Source organism: Mycetomoellerius zeteki, unplaced genomic scaffold (assembly GCF_001594055.1).
Source record: "Mycetomoellerius zeteki isolate Tzet28-1 unplaced genomic scaffold, Tzet1.0 scaffold151, whole genome shotgun sequence".
NCBI lineage: Eukaryota > Metazoa > Arthropoda > Insecta > Hymenoptera > Formicidae > Mycetomoellerius > Mycetomoellerius zeteki.
Window position 1 is genome coordinate 1,890,125 of NW_017256458.1, and position 22,673 is coordinate 1,912,797.

At 34.3% G+C, this 22,673-nt stretch overlaps 1 protein-coding gene across 1 annotated transcript; it reads right to left on the minus strand.

The window, feature by feature from the left end:
- Positions 1-2: 2 nt before the first annotated feature.
- On the minus strand, positions 3-21,308 carry na (sodium leak channel non-selective protein na). Its single transcript, XM_018444577.1, has 54 exons — positions 20,968-21,308; positions 20,634-20,880; positions 20,171-20,316; positions 19,800-19,946; positions 19,382-19,540; positions 19,049-19,196; positions 18,738-18,971; positions 18,480-18,653; positions 18,185-18,332; positions 17,840-17,988; positions 17,497-17,607; positions 16,835-16,945; positions 16,230-16,369; positions 15,696-16,157; positions 15,445-15,571; positions 15,080-15,225; positions 14,905-15,005; positions 14,634-14,818; positions 14,161-14,437; positions 13,924-14,077; positions 13,723-13,851; positions 13,360-13,636; positions 13,105-13,270; positions 12,846-13,029; positions 12,594-12,786; positions 12,301-12,477; positions 10,826-10,960; positions 10,532-10,717; positions 10,127-10,350; positions 9,707-9,981; positions 9,014-9,261; positions 8,462-8,851; positions 8,074-8,265; positions 7,858-7,995; positions 7,582-7,788; positions 7,209-7,405; positions 7,019-7,141; positions 6,574-6,747; positions 6,320-6,499; positions 5,995-6,247; positions 5,689-5,856; positions 5,367-5,575; positions 5,144-5,264; positions 4,867-5,000; positions 4,615-4,780; positions 3,913-4,107; positions 3,594-3,811; positions 3,189-3,412; positions 2,824-2,960; positions 2,601-2,737; positions 2,235-2,385; positions 2,046-2,177; positions 1,686-1,860; positions 3-1,598 (listed from the first exon to the last, which is right to left on the minus strand). Exons 3-54 carry the CDS (start codon positions 20,248-20,250, stop codon positions 1,420-1,422), a joined length of 9,447 nt encoding a protein of 3,148 aa, XP_018300079.1. The 5' UTR covers positions 20,251-20,316; positions 20,634-20,880; positions 20,968-21,308; the 3' UTR covers positions 3-1,419.
- Between the last annotated feature and the right edge of the window lie 1,365 nt (positions 21,309-22,673).

Below are 22,673 nucleotides of genomic sequence, written 5' to 3' on the forward strand. Positions count from 1 at the left end.
GTTTGTAATTATTGTTAGGAATCGAATAATAATATGTACACGTTTATGAATAATGATATCTAACAACATTTATTTGCCCTATACTCGATAAGACAATACATTGGCACATAAACTAGCAACAATCATCAACATTCATTACAGTAAACGTAACGCGGCTCAAAACGTTAAATCCGTTTTCCGCTTCTGTAAATATATTATTATGTATATGCATTAACATTCATCGTGCGTGTGTGCGTATGCGTATTATTGCACTAACATCGATCGCGTTTCGCTAAAGGTTCGTTTCACAAATTTACTTACGACCTATTCGCACATCGTCTCGTTACAAAAACACTTACGACAGTCGTATATTTAATATAAATGCTCCATTTATCTCTCGTATGTTCAACATACACAATATAGAGAGCCGACGCAATTGCGTTTCAAAATAAATTATGCCCTTCGTTAAATAATTCTCTTGATTGCACAACTCTCCTGTTCAGTAAAGCGACACCCGTAACAGCGTTACTATATTAATTAATTAACAGAGATAATAACATCAACGGTCACGCTAAAACTTTTATAACTGTCAATATCAAATCAATCGCGTAGATCTACAATACAGGCCTTCGGGACGTATTCTTGTTGTAAGGAGGAAAGAATCGACGATCTGCAATGTCCTAACTTTTTCTTTTTTTTTTAGACACAGAATCAGTACCCTCTTTACGACAAAAATATCTACGACGAATCCTATGCTAATTGTACTCACAGTTGCCCTTAATAACACCATAATCGATTCTGGCTATTAACTCCCACAATGATCAACTTCGTGTCGTACAAAATTTACTACATACAATTATAGTTATCTCGAGACATTTTAAAACTAGCTGATGATACATGAATGATAGTACGCGAATGATGTACGGAAAAGTTCTTCAAAACACATACATCGAAATGTTTTAACAAACTGATATTTCGAGGATTCAAGCATTTTCATATGGGTGATTTGACATACGGCAGTGATGTTCCGAATTCGATACGAAATGTCGCGAGTATATGTGTGTTTCGATAATTATAATTCTTTCTCTCTATCTTCCGGTAGGAAATCGATTTTTCTAACACGATGAGCTTCGATGGAACGAAAGATTTGAACGTTTTTGCTCGCTCTGTGCACACTGCCTTGGACGTAGTAAAATATTAATATGGCTTTCAGCAGTGAAGGTGGCAAATTGCCACTGTCGAAGCTCAACGCGTTAAAGTTCCTCGAGCTTGGGCAAGTGATTAAAATTATTAGGCACATACCACATTTCTCCTTGGATCTTCATCCTCACTGAATTGCAAAATTCTTAGGCTAAGAATTCGTCTTTTACAATTGCTAAAAGTAGGAATCCTCAGTTCACAATCTGCTCGTAATCGTTTACGTCCATGATTTCGAAAAATTCAGAGTTCGTCCTCGCTGGACTCACTGCTGTAAGCTAATTGTTCTTTCCACCATTCTCGAACTTCCAGCATGACGCTGGAAACTTTAGGCACGGTTGCTTTGTTGTTCAACGCCTCTCTTGCCTGCCTGCTTTGTTCCGTATTTTCCGTCAAATGGTGTAAATTATTTTTCACCATTGCTACAAAAAAATAATCCGAAATAATTCTAAGCCAAAGATAATTAATACGATACATTGTACGAAAGCCAAGTGATCACTTCGTCTTACCTGGTGGTCTGCTATTCCTCTTCTTCGATGCTGCGATCTTATCCTTCTCAGATCGAACGGATGCTGGATCCGATAATGTTGGAGCTAAGTACTTCCTTCCCGAAGCACTTCCTATGCTGTCCGATCTTGGAAGCACCATCGGTTTCTTGGCCCTGTATTTTGGGACTTCGACATCCTAACAATTAAAAACATAAACTTTTCTTCATGAAATTATATAATTTTTATTACTTTTTTGAAATCATAGTGATGGTACAAATTCTAATAATATTTCATAAATATAAAAGTTGATATACTTAAAAATTTTTCTACAAGAAATGCTCGGGGTGTAGTAAAGCGAATAAAATGCAAGATAAGTCGCACCTTTATTTCAGTCTCCTCTTCACGATCAACACTAACTTCCTTGCCTTTCTCCTCTTTACCCTTTTCTACATCTTGAGGTGGCACTGCTGCGTTATTTGTAGCGCGAAGCCCGGCGATAAGACTGTTTTGTTTCTACAAAGAAAAAAATTACTATTTCCCTGATGCGATTTCAAACCAAATCATCCTCACCGCTCGTATCTTCTTCAGGCAGCCCTGTAACCAAGTTCTGATGGTTTGTTTAGCCACTTCCTCCTCGATTATATACTCGAATTCTTCCCGTGCGAGAAGTTCTTCCAATTGAAGCGCTTTCCTTATATCCACCGAACGATACGATAGCATACTAAAAAATTTTAATTATATAAGAAATTGATAATATTCGAATAATGTAAAACATAATAGTGAGAAATTCACGAAATGAAATATCTAAAATATTTAATAATAAAGAAAAAGCTACATCCGATAGAAAATCTAAAAAAATCTCAAGCATCTAAAAATTTTACTCGACAAGCTATAAACGTTTAATATTTCATTTATAATCTATTTTGTGGAACTTACTTAATAACATCGTGAAAGGTAACATCTTCGCCATTGTGCAATCGTTCGAGTTCATAGCACATGTATTTGAAGAGCAAGCGATCCTTCTGTGGATCGGTCTCCAATCTGCCTTTCAACAATCGTAAGATAAATTTCACCTGAAATTCGCAAACATCAGCATTTGCTTTTTACGAATTGTAGTATCGTTTCATTAATACAACAAGGATTCACGATAAGATCATACCCGCTTCACCGGTATAACACCTTTCTGATGATTATCAACGACATTCCACGTGTTCTGAAAGTTCCTTATGTCTGCGTATGATAATAACGCGTCTTCTTCATTTGAATAGAATAAAGAAAAGTTCTCCATGATAATAGCTGTTCGAAAAGAAAAATTTAGACATTTAAAATTAAAAAAAAATATATATAATTTTATTAAACAGAAAAATTAGATTAAAGCCACTATAGAATATTTTTTGTTAAACAGTTTCTTTTCTTGTTTGATCTAAGACAAGAAAAGAAATACAGCTGTTATTTTTTAAAATCTAATCAACGTGATTTTGTGTAAGCTTCTTTGATGTATGTACAAGTATATTGCATACATACCCACTAAAAGATTCAAGACGATGTAAGTAATGATGACGTAAAAGGTGCAAAAATAAATTAGAGAAGCGTGGAAATTGCCGCAGTCCGTTTCCCAGTAATTATCCGCCGGCGTGCAATAGGGTGGTTGTATCATGCAGTCGTGCATAATTTTGTTCCAATCCTCTCCCGTCACTATGCGAAAGAGCATCGCCACGCCGGTAACCGGTGATTCGAAATTAGCGCGTCTAAATTGCAAAGAGATTATTTCTGATATATCAAGCGGAAGCAGAGCAAGAAGAAATATTATAATAGAGTGAAAAAGAATTTAGTACTAGAAATTATATTGAAAGATTTATATTAAACATTGCGCGTGTATTTTATATATTTATATATCTTAAAATCTCGCAGACAGTGTACTTTTCTCACCTTCCGATGCCTTCTCCGTACTTCACCGTGCCAAAGATTATAGTGCCGGCTAACGCGTAGAAGAAGACAAGAAGAAACATGCCGAATATGATGAAGAAGCTCTTACAGACGGACACACCGACCGTCAACATTAGCATCTTGAGAGTGGTGTGTTTACCGGTGATGGTGAAGAACCTCAAGATTACGACCATAAATCCAATCACGTAAGATAGATCGTTCTGAGATCAATACAATAAAATATGATAATACCATGGGAATGAACGACGAGTGGTAGACGAAGAAAAAATACGTGACAAAGCATTCTTAACGACGAGCGTACCTGCATTGTACAGTGTATGATGATCCAGATAACACCTACAACTGTCACGAGTAGATCGTACCTGTTTCTTCTGGATTGCCAATAACCACGCGGTGTAAAAGCAATGTTTTTCATGATTACTTCCACAAGGAAGACCAGTGTCAGAATCGTGGAGACCGTAGCCAGAGCTTCTGTGTGTTCCTCTTCGAGTCTCCACTTTAGATGAGCAGGATAAAAAGAAGAGGAAAGATAGCAGATAGCATTAAACATGAGCAGGCATATTATATTTATTTTTACTGCTTTAATGATGGCTGGCAAAGAACAAATTATTCAAGAAAAGTCTTCTTACGATGTTCGTAAGAAATTGCATATTTCTTTTGATATGGATCAAGCGCTTGATTCTACGTAGCAATGTTAATAAACCTATAAGAAACTAAATAGAATGTCAGGCTAGTCTATAAAACTATTTTTCCTAATTTTCTGATTAATCTTTGCGCTATATGAATTATAATTTAGCATGATTTTACACAATCCTAAGCATACATTTACTATAATTAATAATATTTCTAAAATTACAACATATTTTTGTAATTAAATAAACAGCCTATTTAGAGCCATGAGTGGATAGATATGTTTAAGTAAAAATGAAATGATTAAAGAAATAATCGGCCTTGAAAAATATCTATTGAATCTCATGTATCTATATTACTTTGGTCAACTCACAGAAACACACAGAAGAGCGCTGTTCACGAGCACCATGACAGCAATGAATCTTTTGAAATAAATGTTCTGCGTGATATCGTAGATGAAAGCACGGAACTTCTTGCCGTCCGGTCTAGGCGGTAAGTGCAGCGGCTGGGCGATTTTCAGACGTTTCTTCAAATCGCACCTATATCTCAACAAAAAAAAAAACTCGTAATCTGTAGATTGTGACAGAGATCGCGACATTTGGTGACGAAATATGCGACATCTCACCATCGTCTTTGATCGACCGTGAGCAAAGCGGTGCCTTTATTCTCGGAGTAATTCGCGATCACAACACCCACGAACAACGTCAAGCCGATCATGCAACCGAGGAAAATATAAACGTGTATATAGATAGCGTGAGCCTGAAAAATTATACAATAATGTATTGAAGGATGTGACGGAGAAATAATATATTCTTATTCTAAATTTTGTAATTTTTACATGTATACTGTCATGTATATTAAACATTATAATCTATTATTCTATCGAAAAAATAATGACTCACGGGACCAAGAGCTTTAATAAGGACATCTCGTACGTCAAGCCAGCCTTTGAAAGAGAGTACTTCAAACAGAGCCATCATAGCATCGCCAATATTATCAAAGTTGAATCTTTTAGGATTAGCCCTGAAAAATGTGTACAAAAGTACAGCGTACTTCCTTACATTAGTTCATAATAATTAATTTGGATTAAAAGAAAATTCCCAGAATTGCATGATTTACGCTTACCAAACACGCGGTACTAATATGGACGGATAACTCTCGTTTTCTCCTGGCCGCAGTTTCATTTTCGTCACGAATACTCTTCTCATAAATACTCCGACGCATTCCTCGCGCTTCAAGATCGTGGGATCGTTACATCTCGCTAATCGACCGCCATATAGTTGCACTCCATAACTCGCGAACATAAACATCAGTAAGAACAGTAATGTTGATACCTGAATGAAGTAATATTTGTCTGTTAATTTGTTTCGTTACGTTCAGATCATTTTTCGGATTAGTTATTTCTAAAAGTAATATATCTAAAATGTGAAGCAAGAACGATATTTACCAGTAAAATTTCTTTGAACCCTCTACACAATTCGTAAACAACTTTCCTCATATGCGGAACAAGAGTGAAGATTCTTAGCGGTCTGACGCACCGTAATATCATCAGCAGTTGCGCTCCAGAATTCGGCGGCACACTTTTCGGCATCCAACATAAGAATATGAGACTTACCTACGAAAACATGCATACAATATTATATATTATATATACTAAGAATTATTTATGATTTATCAATATAATTATTGTACTTCATTAAAATTAAAAGAAATATTTCCCAATAGTTTAATATTTCCAACATACTAAACGTACAATGTAAATGAAGACATCTAATACAGAGGCAACGTCTTTGATGTAGGCCTTGGGTGTAAAGAACAGACCATCCGCTAGGATTTTTAACGCCAGTTCAATGCTCATACAAATAACGAAGCAGTATTCGGTGATCTGCAACGCCGGTGTCTCCATCACGCGCTTTCGTGGTGTCTCGAACATCATCGAGATGCATGACAACGTCGTAATAAATATCATTACCCAATCGAGATAGGTGACTAAACCAAGGAAATTGCTGGAGGAAATACAGAATTTGCCAATTTAGCCACGACGACGAGACAATATGTTTCAATCTTGCGATACTTACTGTAGACTCTTGTACTGCACTTTCCTTTCCTTGCCTGTCAAAGGATCCTTCAATCTCGCGTCGTATCTCGCGTAGACGAATAACTGGCAATATTTCCGGAATTTACTTTCGCGAGGTACCGCAAACAACGGCGTATCGAAGAATGGATGGTTCTCTCGCAAATCATCTTCGCGTTGGTTTCTGGAATAAAAGAATAGATTGTGTAAGATAAAAGATTATGGAAATTTCAAAAATCTCAGAAATAATTTCGGTACCTTCGCATCTCCGCCTGTTGCCTCTTAGCTTGTAGCAACTTGATATCTAAATCGTGCGGCCTTCTACTCGCGGAACTGACTCTGTTTATTCCTCCTATGTCACCGTTTTCCATAAGATGCTCGTACGTCTGTTTTAATTTGATCGATCCACTTCGGACGCTTCTTCTGATTGATCTATTTTTGTTATGCCAACAGAAAGCATAGATAAATAAACGTAAAAACATAAAATAATATCTTCGTACTACATATTACACTTTAAATGAATACCAGAATTTAATCGATGATATAATTAATGGAGACAGTAATAACTTAGAAAATTTTATATATGTAACATATTAATTTAAAAAAAATTGCTATTGAATTGTCCCATTTAAAAAATTTTCAAATTTATAAATCTAAATTCTCATTACTCATTTTATTAACATTTCTATTATCTTGTTCTTACTTTTTCGGATCGATGCGAAGCTGCTTAGTGCCACTTACAGTACCCTGCGGTTTTAGAAGTCCTTTTCCCGGTACTGGAATCATGGCGGAGTCTCCCAAGAGAAGCCTCTGATTATTGGAATCACTAGAACGACTTAAATCTTTAAGTCGAAAATTTCGAGAAATATAATAACGAATGATATTTTACTTACTTTATGATATAAATAACAGAAGCTTTCTTCAGATTAGTAACGACACTTCTCACCTTCGGCGGATTATTTAAGATTTTCACCGGGCGTTGTTTTCTATACACAATTTTTGAATCAAAGGTTTCGTTAATTCTCTTTACACCTTCATTTTCCTCGTCCTCCACTTCAAGCACGAATTGTCGCATAAAGCTCTCGCGGACCTTAAAAAAGATAATTCGAATATTGATTCAATCCATTGAATAACAAATCGAAATAGATTGTTTTATAATCTTGAGACTGTAAGATGTTAAAGTTCTTCTCAACAAGATTAAAACTATTCTAAATTTAATATCTAAAGAATAAACCAAAGAGTTAATAATTATTCATGGATATTTACCTTCGGTAAATTGAAATCTGATGGCACTTTGTGAAGACACGTCATCTGTGGACTGTCTGGGAACTTTTCGAAGATTCTCAATCTAAACGGCAAGCTTTCCTTTATCTCGGCACTTTGTTCGCGGAATTTCAATTGCTTCAGTTTCTTAATGTCCTCATCCAACTCGAGATTATCAAGAATTACCGCGACGAAAAGACTCAGCACGATCTGAAGAGATAATTCAGCATTAATTCATATCCATAGCTCGTATTGCATGAAGGAAATATTGATGATTACCAATGTGACAAAAAGATGGTACAAAATGAAGTATACTGCGACTAACGGTGCTACCGTTTCATGTGTTCGTAACATAGTTTCATCCATCACGTCGACCCAGGCTTCTTGTGTGAAAATTTGGAACATAGACATAAATGCCTGAAAATTTACGTTTTAATGAGTTAAGTCACAACAATCGCCGTCACAATAATAAGGGATTTGTTATAATCGGCTCACTTCAGGAAAAGTTTCAAACTTGGTGAAGTCGCAAAGGAAGCAGAAGAGCTGCATGGAAATACTGGAGGATATTACCAGCAGGCACATGGTAAAAATAATGAGACTACCGAGCTTCTTGCCAGGGCCAAAAATCTTGTAGACGAAATCCTCCAACATTGGCGACGCTTTAATGAGCCGAACTATTCTGAGAACCTTCCCGTATAAAAATACCATGATAAATTAAAGGTCTTTTATATTGTTTGAATGTTTGAATTTTTAGAAGTGTAAAAGATTAACACAGCTAAGAATATAAAATGCATAAACAACAAGTCGAAAAAAGCATAGACTGTAGAAAAAAATGCAGAAATGAAGCGACACGAAAGACGAGGAGTCAGATAAAGGTAGAAACCTGAAAGAAAGTGAATCCAGAAAGATAGAAGAACGGAATAATGTGTACAGTCGTGCCAATGGCAAGCAGCAGTTCGAATTTGTGAATCGAATGCTTAAAATAACTCCGGAAGCCCAGGCACCATATCTTGAAGAGGGTCTCTAAGTCCAGCAATATCGTGAAGACAATCTCGGCCCAGTAATAATTGTCATAGTATGTTTGCCTCGGTTTCTCGTCATGCTTGAAGCTCATCGTCGCAGTGGTGACACCATTCGCTAGAATTGCGCACATTACAACTGAACGAAAATGCGGCGACTTGAGAATAGTATGACAAAGCGGAGAGGCTAGGCCCCCATGCTTATTCTCGTCTAATGTCACTAATTTCCAGCCATTGTCGTCTCCGGTCAATATCTGCATTAAATAAAGCAAATATATATCAATTATCAATAAAATCATATAATTATATTCATTTAAAATTAATTTTAAATAATAATGTTCCTATATATTTTTAATGAAAATACTTTAAAGTAAAGTAAAGACTGTTTCTTCAAAAATATATTTGGTAAAACTGACCTGCGATGCCGAACTGTTGCTAATGTGACCTCTAACGCCCCACATTTGTTGGAACTGTACTCGGATTTCATTAAAAGTCTCCGTGATGACAGCAATGAAAACGTTCTTCACTAACCAGGCCAAGAAGAATATCATTGTACTGAAGTAAAGAACTGCACGCCATGCCGGTAGACTATCGATCGCACGATACATGATGAAGACCCATCCTTCCTGAGAAGCCGCTTGATATACGGTGAAGATACTGGTAGCTAAATAATTCAAGTTCGTAATCAAAATTTCAGACAATAAGATTTTAATACTTAAAAATATTTGAATACTACTTTAATTGATAAATAATATCAAAATTGTTAAATCTTCATATTAAAAAGACATTCGGTGTACAAAAGATATAAAAGTCGACAAAATTTGGATAAAATTGCTAGATAAATTATAATTTGTAATTTTACTATCTTTGAAGATATTATAATTATTATCGCATAAGAATATAGAATGTGAAATATAGAAAATATGATGTACTGTGATATGTAATATGATGTATGTGAAATATAAGATGTAAAAAAAGATAAAATCATAAAGTTATAACACATGTTCCAGCAAATTAGTTAGCTTTACAATATTCTTAGAAAAATAATATGAAAGTCAATAAATACAGAGGAACGACAAGGGCATAGTAACATTAACATTAACTACTACCAAACTCGTCAAATCCATTGAAGCCTATAATATACTTGGTCAACTCCAGCTTCATGCAGACCATTCCTTCGGGACATTGATATCCAGATTCTGGATCGGTGGAACAGAACGTGTCAGGAATAGCCAGACTGTTGATCGTAATGTAATTGGGCTCAGTTGTGTTCAGCACGCAATGATTTTTTAGTTCGCCGAAGAATTGCACACCCAAAAGACCATAAAGGGACATGAAGAACAGGAAGAAAAGCGTTACATTGTAGATCTGCTGACTCGAGCGTCTAAATGTAAATGATATATTGTTAGTAATCAATTGAATAAATTAAATAAAATTAATAATTGTAGTGTATAATATCTTATATCTTATTTTTATTTGGTTTTGAATGGTGCAAATCCTTTATATCAATTTTACATCAGTATTCTTACTTGAAGATCTGATTGATTCTGGCTTTAGGCATTGAAAATTTGAGGAAGACTCGAAGGAAGCGTATCATGATCAGCGGCCGTGGTGCTCGCATGATCGAGGCATAACTAAATTTTATAAGGAAACCCAGCATCTCAAACATTTGCAGAATCACAGATAACCAGAGAAAGATCACCATACTCGCATCAAATTGGCACCAGTGGTCTTTCAGATAAGACTTATCCCTCTGTAATGCCATTTATAATTTCATTCTAGTCTATGTCAAATATGTCGGTACAAGTGCATACAAATTTTATTCGTCATTTCATAATGTTGTTGGTGTCATAATAAAAAATAAAAACTTTTAATTACTTTTCAAAGCAATCAAGTGTCTTAATTGTATCCTCTTTAATAAAGAGGGACTTTACCTTTAGTATTCCCCGTATGTGCATCTTAGCGATCATCTCAGCAGTGAACAGAAACGTGACTATCAAATCGCAAATGAAGGTAACGTATTGAAGAGACGGTACTTTCTCAAAAGTTTTTGGAGTATTCAAGCAAACGGAAGCCAACGAGACTAGGGCGCAAAGTCGCATCAACCGTCTTACCCATAACTGAAATCACATAAAGCGGTTTTCAGGAAAGATCTAATTGAAAAAAGGAAAATGACATTTTCGGGATTTGCAATTTTCTTCCCTGGATCGACCTGTACTCTCGCTCACCTTGTTAACCCATTCTATGTCAGCGCTCTCATTGAGGGACTCTTCTGGACCGTAATCGGCCAGGACAGGTTCCCCCTTGAGGCTCTGCTTCCGCCCCAGCATCATAATAGGGATTATATTCGCAATGGTGAGGCCTGAAAGTAGCAAAAAAATTATCGAAATTGGACATGTCATTAATAAAAACGATTATTAAAAATTAAATTGTTATTTGACAAGATAAGTATGCATTACGTTTGCTCTCATTGCTCATATATCTTTCTATACATTCTATCTACTATTTTAAAATATATGTATTAGATTAGTAGTGATACACTTTATTAATATGTAACATTTCAAACTTCACATAAATAATTTATTAATATATATTTTAACTTCCAGTAATATACTTTTAAAAATAGTTCAATATAGCTTAAAAGATAGATAGTTTACAAAAATCGGTATTGTTCATAAAAGGGATAATTCTAAGGGACTCTATTATCGAGGAAATTTACCTTTCTTTTAGCTGTTCACGAAACGACGGACACTGCCTTTACGGCAATTTGTATAGACTACATCTCGATATATAAAGCAACGATAAAGCTCAACATGTAATAAACATTTCAGAGGTAATAACAAGCTGGCAATGTCGCGGTGAACATGTTTCGGCCGTGTCGCCAGCACGGCCGAAAGTCTGAGCGAATGGGCATGAGCAGTGTGCACTCTCCACGGTCTCCACCTTCTGTGAGAAAATCAATAATATTTCACCATTCTAAAAGGTGCGAATTCCGAGAAATTGTGATTTTTTTATAGTTGTTCATTCCAATCCTGTTTAAAAATATCCTCCTTTAATTAAAATACTAAATCAATCCTTTTATCGTCGCTAAATTAATAAATGTTACTACAGACGTTACTAACAGTTTGACAGTGAGAACGTTGTTTTTTTGAAACACAATTTTTATATGTAATTTTCAGCAGATCCAAGGTTCTAGCTAAACATATAACTAATATAATATAAAATTATGTATTTTACAACTAGTATAATATAACAAAAAATTAAATTATTATAATAAATTGCTTGATGAAAGGATTAAGTAAAGAGGGAGAAAACGGGAAGATTTTTTCTCTCTTTTATTTATATACAGAACACGAGTTTATAATAGAAAATATTATTTAATCTCTTTAATTAATAATTTAATAAAGTAGTTTATCAATAGAAAAATACAGTCATTTGTTATGTTCATTTCTATACTTATCCTTATTCTGTATTTTTTTAATATATCTGTATATCTTTCTTTTCTTCTTCTTTCATTTACTCACTTACGTGACGCCGAAAGTTAGTGTAATTAATTTCATTATTAAACTGATAAAATGCGATTAAATGCATTGCAATTATGATTCAGATCTCTGCGGGGATTATTTTACGCGTTTTTATCTGCAGCAGCCATCAGTTTCGAAAATTCGGAATTCGAATGAGAGAGAAGTGTGGCAGGCGCATCAAATTCAACAATCTTGCCCTCACTCATAACGAGAATGCGATTACACGCAACAACAGTTTGTAATCTATGAGCGATCGTAAGTACAGTGCAATCCGCGAACTCGTTCTGTAGCGTGTGCTGCACCGTCGCTTCAGTTTCCGGATCGACGGCGGCCGTAGCTTCGTCCAGAATCAGTATCTACAATATATATACGTGTAGCATGTTAATATTAATTTTAATATTCTAAAAAGAATCCGAAAATCAATTTCAAATATATGTAATATTGCAGAAATCATTCAATAAAAGTGCGTTACCTTTGTACTATGTAATAAGGCTCTTGCAAGACAAAGAAGCTGTCTCTCGCCAACGCTCAAATTATTTCCGCCAAATCCAACAGACGCATCAAGATTTCCCGGCATGAGAGACACCTTTTCTTTCATCTGAGTCTTTTCAAGAGCATTCCAAATATCATGATCAGCGTGATGATGGAAAGGATCCAAATTAGATCTAAAAGCAAAATCAAATGAAGAGAACAGCTAGCACAAATTGCCAATTAAATTTATTACCTTACAGTACCGCTGAATAAAATTGGATCCTGAGGAATAATCGACAATTTATTTCTCAATACATCTAACTCTAATTTCGAAATATCTATACCGTCGATCTTAATGACACCCTCGCAAATTTCGACTAACCGGAATAAAGCTACGACCAAAGAGCTTTTACCGGATCCTGTGCGGCCCACGATGCCTGAAATAATTCACGATTAATCTCTCGCATAATAAAATGCGACAAACGAGTTAAGAAAATATTTAGCTACATTACCAATTTTTTCTCCGGCCTTTATACTACATGAGACGTCGATAAGTATAAGCGGTAACTCCTCTCTGTATCTCATCTGAACAGCTTTGAATTCTATTTTGCCACGAGAAGGCCAATCATCGGCTGGTTTAAGAGCGACTGTTCTGCTTGCGCCTTCTTTCTGCAAAGTCTGAATAAGATATAAGATTAAGATGAAGATACCAAAATTACACTCAGAAATTTATTTACAAAATTAACAATTAAGCAGAAATAGATTACCTTGAGGTAGTAACTAATTCTCTCTACGCTTATAAAGCGCATCTCCGTCTCAGACATTAGTCTGACAGTATACTGGAAAACGCCAGTCATCTGTGTGGCATACGCCATAGCCAGACCGGCAAAAGCCGGCGATATTTCATTCTTAAATGAAATCACGAGTAATGCGATTATAGAGGACGAGGCGATTACTAAACTATCCAGTCTAATCGCAGACCATCTCATCGCGGCTTGACACAGATACTGACATAAGTTATTCGTGTTGAATAACTCTTCAAATCTATCGATAAAAAACAATTCAATCGCCATATTCTTTTTCTGTTACTTCGTTATTATATGTGATGCCGCATTTCACTAAATAATTACCTGTATAAGAAATTCTTCTCCTTTTGAAACGCATGAATTGTACTCAAACCTTGGATCGACGTTGTAACGAAACTTAAAACAGGAGACCGCGAGACACTCTCCATTCTCTTCAAATCCCTCATTCCTATTCTATGAAGACACGAAGCAAAACAGTCAATCATATGTAAATTACGTACGTAAATTATGCGATATTTAGAATACCTAAACAATTTGCCAACGAAGAAGAATAGTGTACCAAATAGAAGTAATGGTATCGAAAACCAGGGCAGTATGCCACAAATAAAGAAAATAGCAAAACTGCAAGTAAAAATATTTTGCACCATGTTTTCTATCGATATGGGTAAGTAATTATCAACTGCAAATCAGAAAATATTAATCAAATTAGATATATTGATTTGCAACAGTGCATGTATTTAGAATAATTAAAAAATCACTCACTTTCGTCTATGTCTCGACTGAAAACGTTCTGTATTCTACCACTTGGAGTAGTTTCGAAGAAGCTTAACGGAGAACTAATAATTTTGTGAAAAAATGTATTGTGCAATGTGGTCGAAGCTTTTATCGTGGCAAACATAATGACTAAGCCACGAAGAAAACTTGTCAATAATATGCCGACGATGCAAGCACCGTATATATTTCGATAAAATGAGAAATCAGGATTAGCGTTGATATCCTCTGAGTATACAGTATCGTTAGTTCCTGGCATAGTCACGTTCTGAAAATTAAATAAAACACACGTTTGTAACGATATATCAGATATTAAAAAAGTGACAACACACACACACACACACACACACACAATAATAAAAGTATTACTAAAATATCTCTTGATTGAAGAAAGAAAGATAGATGTATATATATATTAAATATTAGATGTATATATATTAAATATTGAATACGATGCTACTTACGCCTCCGCCAGCTTTAATCCATACAGCGAGCCACCAAGTACTGAAGGCCGAACTACCTACGTTCAAGAAAAACGTCAAAAATACGAGAACAGCGATCAAATAACCACCTGTGGCTTGTATGTATGTATGATAAGTGTACGACTTAACGGATCCAGTTTCAGACTTTTCTGCCATTGTTAAAGTTCCTATTAAATATAATTAATATAATTTAAAAAAAGAAAAGTATCAGAGATCTCTAAATCAAAAGATATATACAATTAAACGCGCATACCTTTGTATAATTTCTCTTTTCCATAATTTTCTTTGTGCGCAGACTTCTTTTGCACTTCTAAATCGCTCGTACTTCTTTGTGTTACTTCTGCAGATTTAACACTGTGAAGAAGTAAAAGACTACTAGATTGCTTTCAAATAATTCAAAAAATAAATGCTATGTACATTAAACGTACGCTGACAAATTATCTTCCGTTGCAATTGTGCTGTTCTTCACCATTGACGCGTATTCCCTATCAAATCGCACGAGATCTTCATGGGTTCCATGCTCTATAATCTTGCCCGCATTCATCATGTAGATTTCATCACATCGTTTTAGAAACTGTAACGAAACAAATTTGGAATATTTTTAAATTTTGACAAATGCCAATATTTTAAAATCACATTGTTAATTAATTTTCTTTGAATTTATTTTTCCACACTTTTAGAAAACAATAAAAAAATATATAAGAAAAATTCTCATAGGTTTTATCATTAACTATGAGGCACATATGTATTATTAATAAACGTCTTGGAATTTTAATACCAATTAAATACCCACCTGAATGTTATGTGTCACGAAAAGAACAGATTTGTTTCTAAGAGCTTCAAGAATCAATTTCTCGAATATATATGAACCAACGTATGCGTCAACCGCACTCAAAGGATCATCAAGAAAATAAATATCCCTGAAACGATAAATATAATTGCTATATTCAACTTTTATCCGTTTCTATCAATGTAGATTAACTTTAATCATTAGCAACACAACCAATGTACTTCTTAAAAGGAAACGGAAAAGATTTTGCGTACCGATTGGCATAATATGCTCGCGCGAGCGCAACTCTCTGCTTTTGTCCTCCGGATAGATTGACACCCCTCTCACCGATCTCAGTGTCATCTCCTCCCGATAACATGTTTAAATCTTCCTTCAGATTGCAAATTGTGATCGTGTGATAATAACGTTTGGCATCAAACTCCTCGCCGAACAAAATATTCTCCTTAAAGGTTCCATTGACGATCCACGCCTGTTGGCTAACATAAGCGCAAGTGCCCTCCCTTAAGATGTGTCCCTTTGTCATTTTCAGCTGTCCTAAAGCTGCTAGAAGCAGACTAGACTTGCCGCTGCCTACGTGGCCACAAATACCGACCAGTTTTCCTTTAGGTGCTCCGAAATGCACGTCAGTAAGAACTTCGACGTACTTAGCTTCCTGTGTCGGCTCATTCAAGTTTTTCAGTTCCGGTGAATTGTCTGTGACTGGTAGCAATTTCTTCCTACAAAAAAAAATAGTTATCGCAGCCCATCAGTGAGATTATTATAGTAAATATTATTGAATGAATATTTACTTTTTCTTGCTGTCAATCGATGCATCTATTTGAAGCTTCATACTGTCGCAAACGAAAGTGCCATTAGCAATACCAACTGCTTGTGATCTCACAATCGGTTTTGACGCTTGGCAACTACTTTCATCCAACAGCAATACACTCTGTACAAATATTGCTTCGTTAATCAAATTATCTATTCAATAAATTTTCAAAGAAATGTAAAGCCATTGTTAAAAGCACATTGAACAAACGAGCAAATATATAAAGATGTAACTATGGAGAAATAAGATAAAGGTATGCATTTGCGACAATCTAGATATTTCATCCTTCACAATAGTATGAAATATCCAAACGAATTAATTTCTAAAAATAAATTTGTATAGTAATATATATGCTCTTTAAGCTCATCAATCCACATAATTGACATGATACAGATACAAAAGAAGCAAATATAAAAATGCTGAATAGGCAAGTTTTGTTAGCAAAATGAAAGCATATTATCATTCCGTTACATTGGAAGATGAAGATGTTAATAGTAAAAGGAACAGTTACAACAGTTACAATACAGCACGTATATATGGTGCAGTCGATCTGTGCATTTCTATTAGATAAACAAGAATAAACACCTTTATTCTGCCAAAAGTTATCTTTACTGCAGCGATATTAACTAAGGCCACTTGTAAAAACATGAAAGAGGTACGAATTTGAGCATTGAGCACCGATACGAAGGGAAACACCTGAAAAGTGTAGAATTAAATCGACTGTTGCAATTCTTACTAAGCATGAGAACGTTACACCTCCACGATATTATATACAGCTGGCAATTCGAGTATTTGGCATATTAAAAGAACCGCTAAGAAATGTAACAGCTGTTCGAATGTAACAAGGTGCTTTACAAGGCATGCAGTGTTTGTCCATCATTTACTTTAGTTTTACTAAAAAGCTTGTGTTACATTAAAACAACATTAACCTCATGTACGTATTATTATAGGAAGTATCCGTGCTGTTTTTCTCTAATCTCGATTTGCAAACACTTTTTATCAAAATGTTAATTTATAATGATCGAATATCTTTAATAGACTTTGCAAGCTAAAATTCAATGACAGTTTTAGATTAGAGTTAATTACTTGTATTTTAATATATAATTTCGGTAGAAAAATATATAAAAATAAAGTAATGATTCAAACGAGATTAAATTTATTAAACACGGATATTGACTTTTTAATAATAGGTACGGATATCCGACCCATTAAGCTGTACATGAAATCACTCAAAAAACATTGGAGACCTTGAATCTTCTAAGAGCTATGAGGGCGCTGATAAAATATCGCGTGGTATCCTTAAGTGACGTGAGTGCCAGTCTAAGCAAATTTCCAAATAATGTGGTCATTGGGAAAGCCTGTAATATAGTCCATTGATTGTAAAATTCAAGGATTATCTTACAACTGAGATTGCAAATATTCGTGAAAATTGATTGAACTGTTCTTTAAGGGAAAACTTTATCGTTTTATCAAACTGCTTACCTATTAGGTGTTATTCGATTTCTCCTAATATACATAAAATTCAGATATTTATGAAAATATTATATATCTTGAAAATCAGAAATTATATTAACAGACTGTATTTTATACCTGCGCGGCTGTTAATCCACTGCCCGAAGCAATGTGTGCTAAAAACGTGATGATCGCGGATATCACAGGTATAGCAGGCGTCAGAGAAATACTAAGGCTTTGAAAGTACGCAGTCTTATGAAGCCAACGTTCTTCCTTCTTGCGTATAGCTGCAAAAAACACATTATTAAATCACCTACGTTTTACAAATACAGGTTTGTAAATGTAAATTCTACATATTTATGCATCTTTCTAAAGAATATATATATATATATATATTAAATAATTCTATTACTTTACCAACAACACTGCTTTTAATAATTTCTATTCTATATAAAATACAATTTTCTATTTTATTATTCTCACCGAGAAGTTTCTGGCCAAAATATTTCTCCCAGGCATACATCTTAATCAACTTTATGCATTCGAGAATCTCACTCATGAGTCGCACCCGAGTATCTGTAACGTTTACCGATTTCGAGCGAAAATAACCAGTCGCCCGAGAGATGAAGTACTAAAACAGATATTGCTCTGTTTATCAAAATTTTATGCAAAATGCACATATACAGTATTTAAAAAAATTTTTCTCTAAAAATTTTGATACAATATCAAAATGTTAATATCTACAATGATCGAATATCTTTAATAATGAGCCATTTACCTGACACGGATAAAACGAGAGAAAAGCTATCATTCCTACTAGAGCAATGGGATTGAATAACCACAATACGTAAATTATACCACAACTTATAACTATCGGTCCGCTGATAATCATCGGTCCATAAATAATCACATCAAAAAGCCTTTGACTGTCGTTGCAAAATAAATTGATTATCTGAACACAAGATTCATATATTACTACATCAAGAGAACATTTTCTTTGTGTTTAAAGATTTACGGAACAAATTAAGTATCTCACTTCTCCTGTACTTTTATTGCCAAGACTATTTAGTTTTATAATCTTCTTATACAACAGAGCTGTACAAGCCGACTTCAATCGTAATCCAGTCTTGTAGTTCATGTTCCATGTCCAAGTAAAGAAGAAAGCTCGCAGAGAATCGCATACTGTTAGCAGAAAAACCCATTTGATACCATCCCAAAAGTCCTCCTCTGGAGACTCTATGTGTTCCAATATTTTCCTCATTAATATCGTCTAAGTAAAAGAAAATTCTATATTATAATACAAAGATTAGTTTAATAATAATTTATTGTTAATAAGGATGATCTTACAGGGCTTAGAAATCCAAAAATAAGAGAACATGTCAATAAAAAACATGACATGCAAACTCGTGTGCGTACAAATTTCCATGCAACTGTAGAAAAAGATGCTGCATTCGGGCCATTTTCACTTAGCTCTTGTTGCCAAAGTACGTCGAGTCTAAAAAAGTAATTCTTATTTATATTATAATTACAACAAAACTTCGTTTATCCAAATACGTTGGGGGACAGTTCCGATACCAGTATTTATTAGTTCCAATAATAGGAGCTGACACTGAGAAAAGAAATTGAACATTGAGTTTTACTTATTTGTTCATAGGATAAACAATAATATATTAAGCTCACCTGAGTGCATTGTATTCACAGCTATCATATACTGATATGTCTGGTAAGTCCTTTACCGTAAGACCTTTCTTGTATGCTTTCCATAAGTACGATGTCATCCATGTTATATATACATAAGAAAATAATCCAGCACTATCCGCTGGTGAATTTTCTTTCTTCCTGTAAAATATATTTTCATCACTAAAATAATAATTCTTCCCAGCAAACACAAACTAACAGTAATATAACTTATTAATTTCCCATTCAAGAATATAATTGTAATACAACACATGTGTTACATTACTGATAGTTGATATTTACTGAGTTATATCGTATCTAATAAAGATCATATATAATACATGTCATTAAAAATATTTTATTAAATATAATTATTTTTAATTACTACAAAAGATTTCAAGACTTTGATTACGACACGTACTGGTTCTGGTACCGTATTGGTATCAAATTGCCCAAAGCATTATTGTACTTCTTCATCCCAGATCTGGGGACATACTCTCTAACTTGTTTCGCTGTACTGCCACTTGCCTTTGGTAAAAGAGATTGCTGTTGCTCAGGCTCCAAAGACCTAACAGAAGATTGAAAGAAATTGGTATACTTTCCAAGTTAATTCATATAACTGAATCTAAATAATTGTTAATATGGCTCAATTAGAATAAATCAATAAATAAAAGAAGGGCAACGAGCCAATTATAATGTATATTGCCTTCTTTTATTTATTGAATCTAAATATTTCATCAACATTATTTCTCTTACAAGGAGAATATGAAAGACAATTTTAAATGTCCATACCTTTCATTATGTTTGTGCTGTGCATTACTTTCAGTCTGCTTATCATTATTACCATTGTTACTTTCTGTGTTTTGTCCCATTCTTACAGAATATTATTATTTGATAATTCACTCTAACAAACGTAATGGTACCTGAAGAACTTGAAACTTTAATTCATTTCACATCACAATTGCATCTCGAGAAACAAGTGAGATAAAGACCTCTAATCACCGCAAGGTTTGCCATGATAAAGCAAAATTACATAAAGCTACATAACTGTATATATGTTCGGTAAGAATTAAGCTAGTTACGTATCTTGGAAATATCGAGGCATAATCAAACTTCTTATGCAACTACGAAAAGCGTAACACGATTGTAAACATGCAAATCCCTACATATACTATTCCTATAGATTTTCATTCACGCTTATACATATTCATGTATTATACATAAATAAATAGTATCCGACACTATTATTACTCACCTCATCGATAGTGTAGGCGAGATATCCTCATTTGCGACAAGAAGTAATCACCGATTACATCGGCGACACTGATAACACAGCGCGGTTTAATCTCTCGACATCATTAATGAGGTGCGTATTTTTTTAAATTTCCGTCCATGCGCGAAGCCGAGGAGTAGGGCAGGGAAGGGTGAGGTGCTGTCGTGCTATATACAGCGTATACATGACACGCACACTAACGCACCTTCTCGTGTTGGATGACTGACACCTGCAATGATAACATTTAATATTTAGTAGAGTATCATTCCATAAAGCACAAATTCGAGTGCCGTTGGCGCACGAAAACAAACGTTACCTGGAGGAGCCTTTCCCCTCCTTTGGAAACTGCGAAATCGTGCTTTTTACCTTGTTTACAATATTGAAAATATAAAAAATCATAAAAATTGCTTACCAGTTCACTTTCGATTGATGGGGATACGAATCGACGCTCGAGAGTGCTCGAGAAGAACTCCGTGCACAGAATGTCCTTCTATCGTACGGTTTTGTCTCCTGGAAAAGCGTAGGCAGGCATCGTCATATCTGGAATCTCAGCTGACCCATATTTCGTCTTCTGACAGTTCGGTTTTCCTCCCGGAGCTTCCGTTTTCAAGTACGATGAATCCCTCGTGCATTGTTTACTTAATGAAGCGTTTGGGTGTGACGTGTCGGCCGTATTCGCGACTGTATACGGGGTGTCCAAAAAGATCATATTAATTATGTTACAGCGTTCGAGTCCACGGAGTTCACTGCATTGTTTTGAAACGTTTTTACAAAACTTGATTATCTTCGGTACATCAAGTCTTGTAAAAATATTTTGGAGTTATAAATGAATGCTTGAATAAACGAATCAGGATATACAAAATTACATTGTTATTTGAATAAATATATAAACTGTATAAAGCAATTAATCAAAGTATAGAAAGTGAGATACTCAATTTGCTTTGTAAATAAATGAATGAATCCTGTTTGTAATATCCTGGGTTGCGTTCGAAAACACTATCCGAGTGCCTCCGTGTGTAATTTTATCCTTGTTTAACATTTTGTGAATAATGAGAAAATGATACTCGCAAATAAAATGATACTCGGAGTGTTTTCGAACGCAATTGTTCGAGAAAAATTTTCTCAGAATTTTTATACAAATTGGAACACTTTTCAGAAATACTGAAATTCTATATCTTTTTTTTAATTTTTCATGTCATTTCATTAGAAGAGAAATCTTAGAATATTTCAGAATTTACATATATGAATGTTCTAGAATTCTAGAAATAGAAGAGATGCAGATTTTCTCAACATCTATGTGAAGTGCTTCAATTTCTATCAAAAATCAGAGAAATTTTCTAAAAAGTTATAAAATTAATTAGAAATTCTAAAATTTACATAAAAATTCTGAAAAATTATATGAAAAAAATTGAAGCAAATCTGCAAATAAGTGTGCTTTTGACCGAACCAGCCATCATCACAATCAGTAATATCAAATATTTCAGATAATCGTAAGTGTACATAAGAATATATAAGAATACATAAGAATACATAAGAATCTGATACTCTTAGTCTTTATAATTATCTGATATTCTTAGTCTTGATTCTTATGTAAAATCGTGTTTTGTAAATTATTTGCAAATTTAATGAGGAACATTAATAATTAACTCAAATTTTAAACATATCGATTAAACAATATTTGTGCAAAAATTCATTTGGATTCACTTATTTGTCTAAAAGTCTATCTAAAGTTGCAGAAAAATATGGTCATTTTGCTGCATAAAACTATTATAAGCAAAATTATTTATCTTTTATAATTGATTTCAAGGCACATTCACCAGCTAATATTACCAAAATTTTTTAAATGATGGCTGATATTAGTTTATTTTGGTTGATTATTTGACTAATGCCTTTACGCTGATATTATATAGTCAATAAACGAAGTTTTGGATGTGAGATAAGGAACACCGATTAGATTTTCAAAGATGATTTTAGATTGGATTTTTTTCTCAATCTTGGATGAAAATTTTATTCTAAGAATAT

Excerpts from the sequence above, each read along its gene's own strand:
- na (XM_018444577.1), bottom strand. The coding sequence starts at position 20,250 with ATGGGACAAAACACAGAAAGTAACAATGGTAATAATGATAAGCAGACT. Across the intron at positions 18,333-18,479 it reads TCTCGTTTTATCCGTGTCAG|TACTTCATCTCTCGGGCGAC; the intron begins GTAAATGGCTCA and ends TATCTGTTTTAG. Across the intron at positions 13,030-13,104 it reads AAAGGCCGGAGAAAAAATTG|GCATCGTGGGCCGCACAGGA; the intron begins GTAATGTAGCTA and ends GAATTATTTCAG.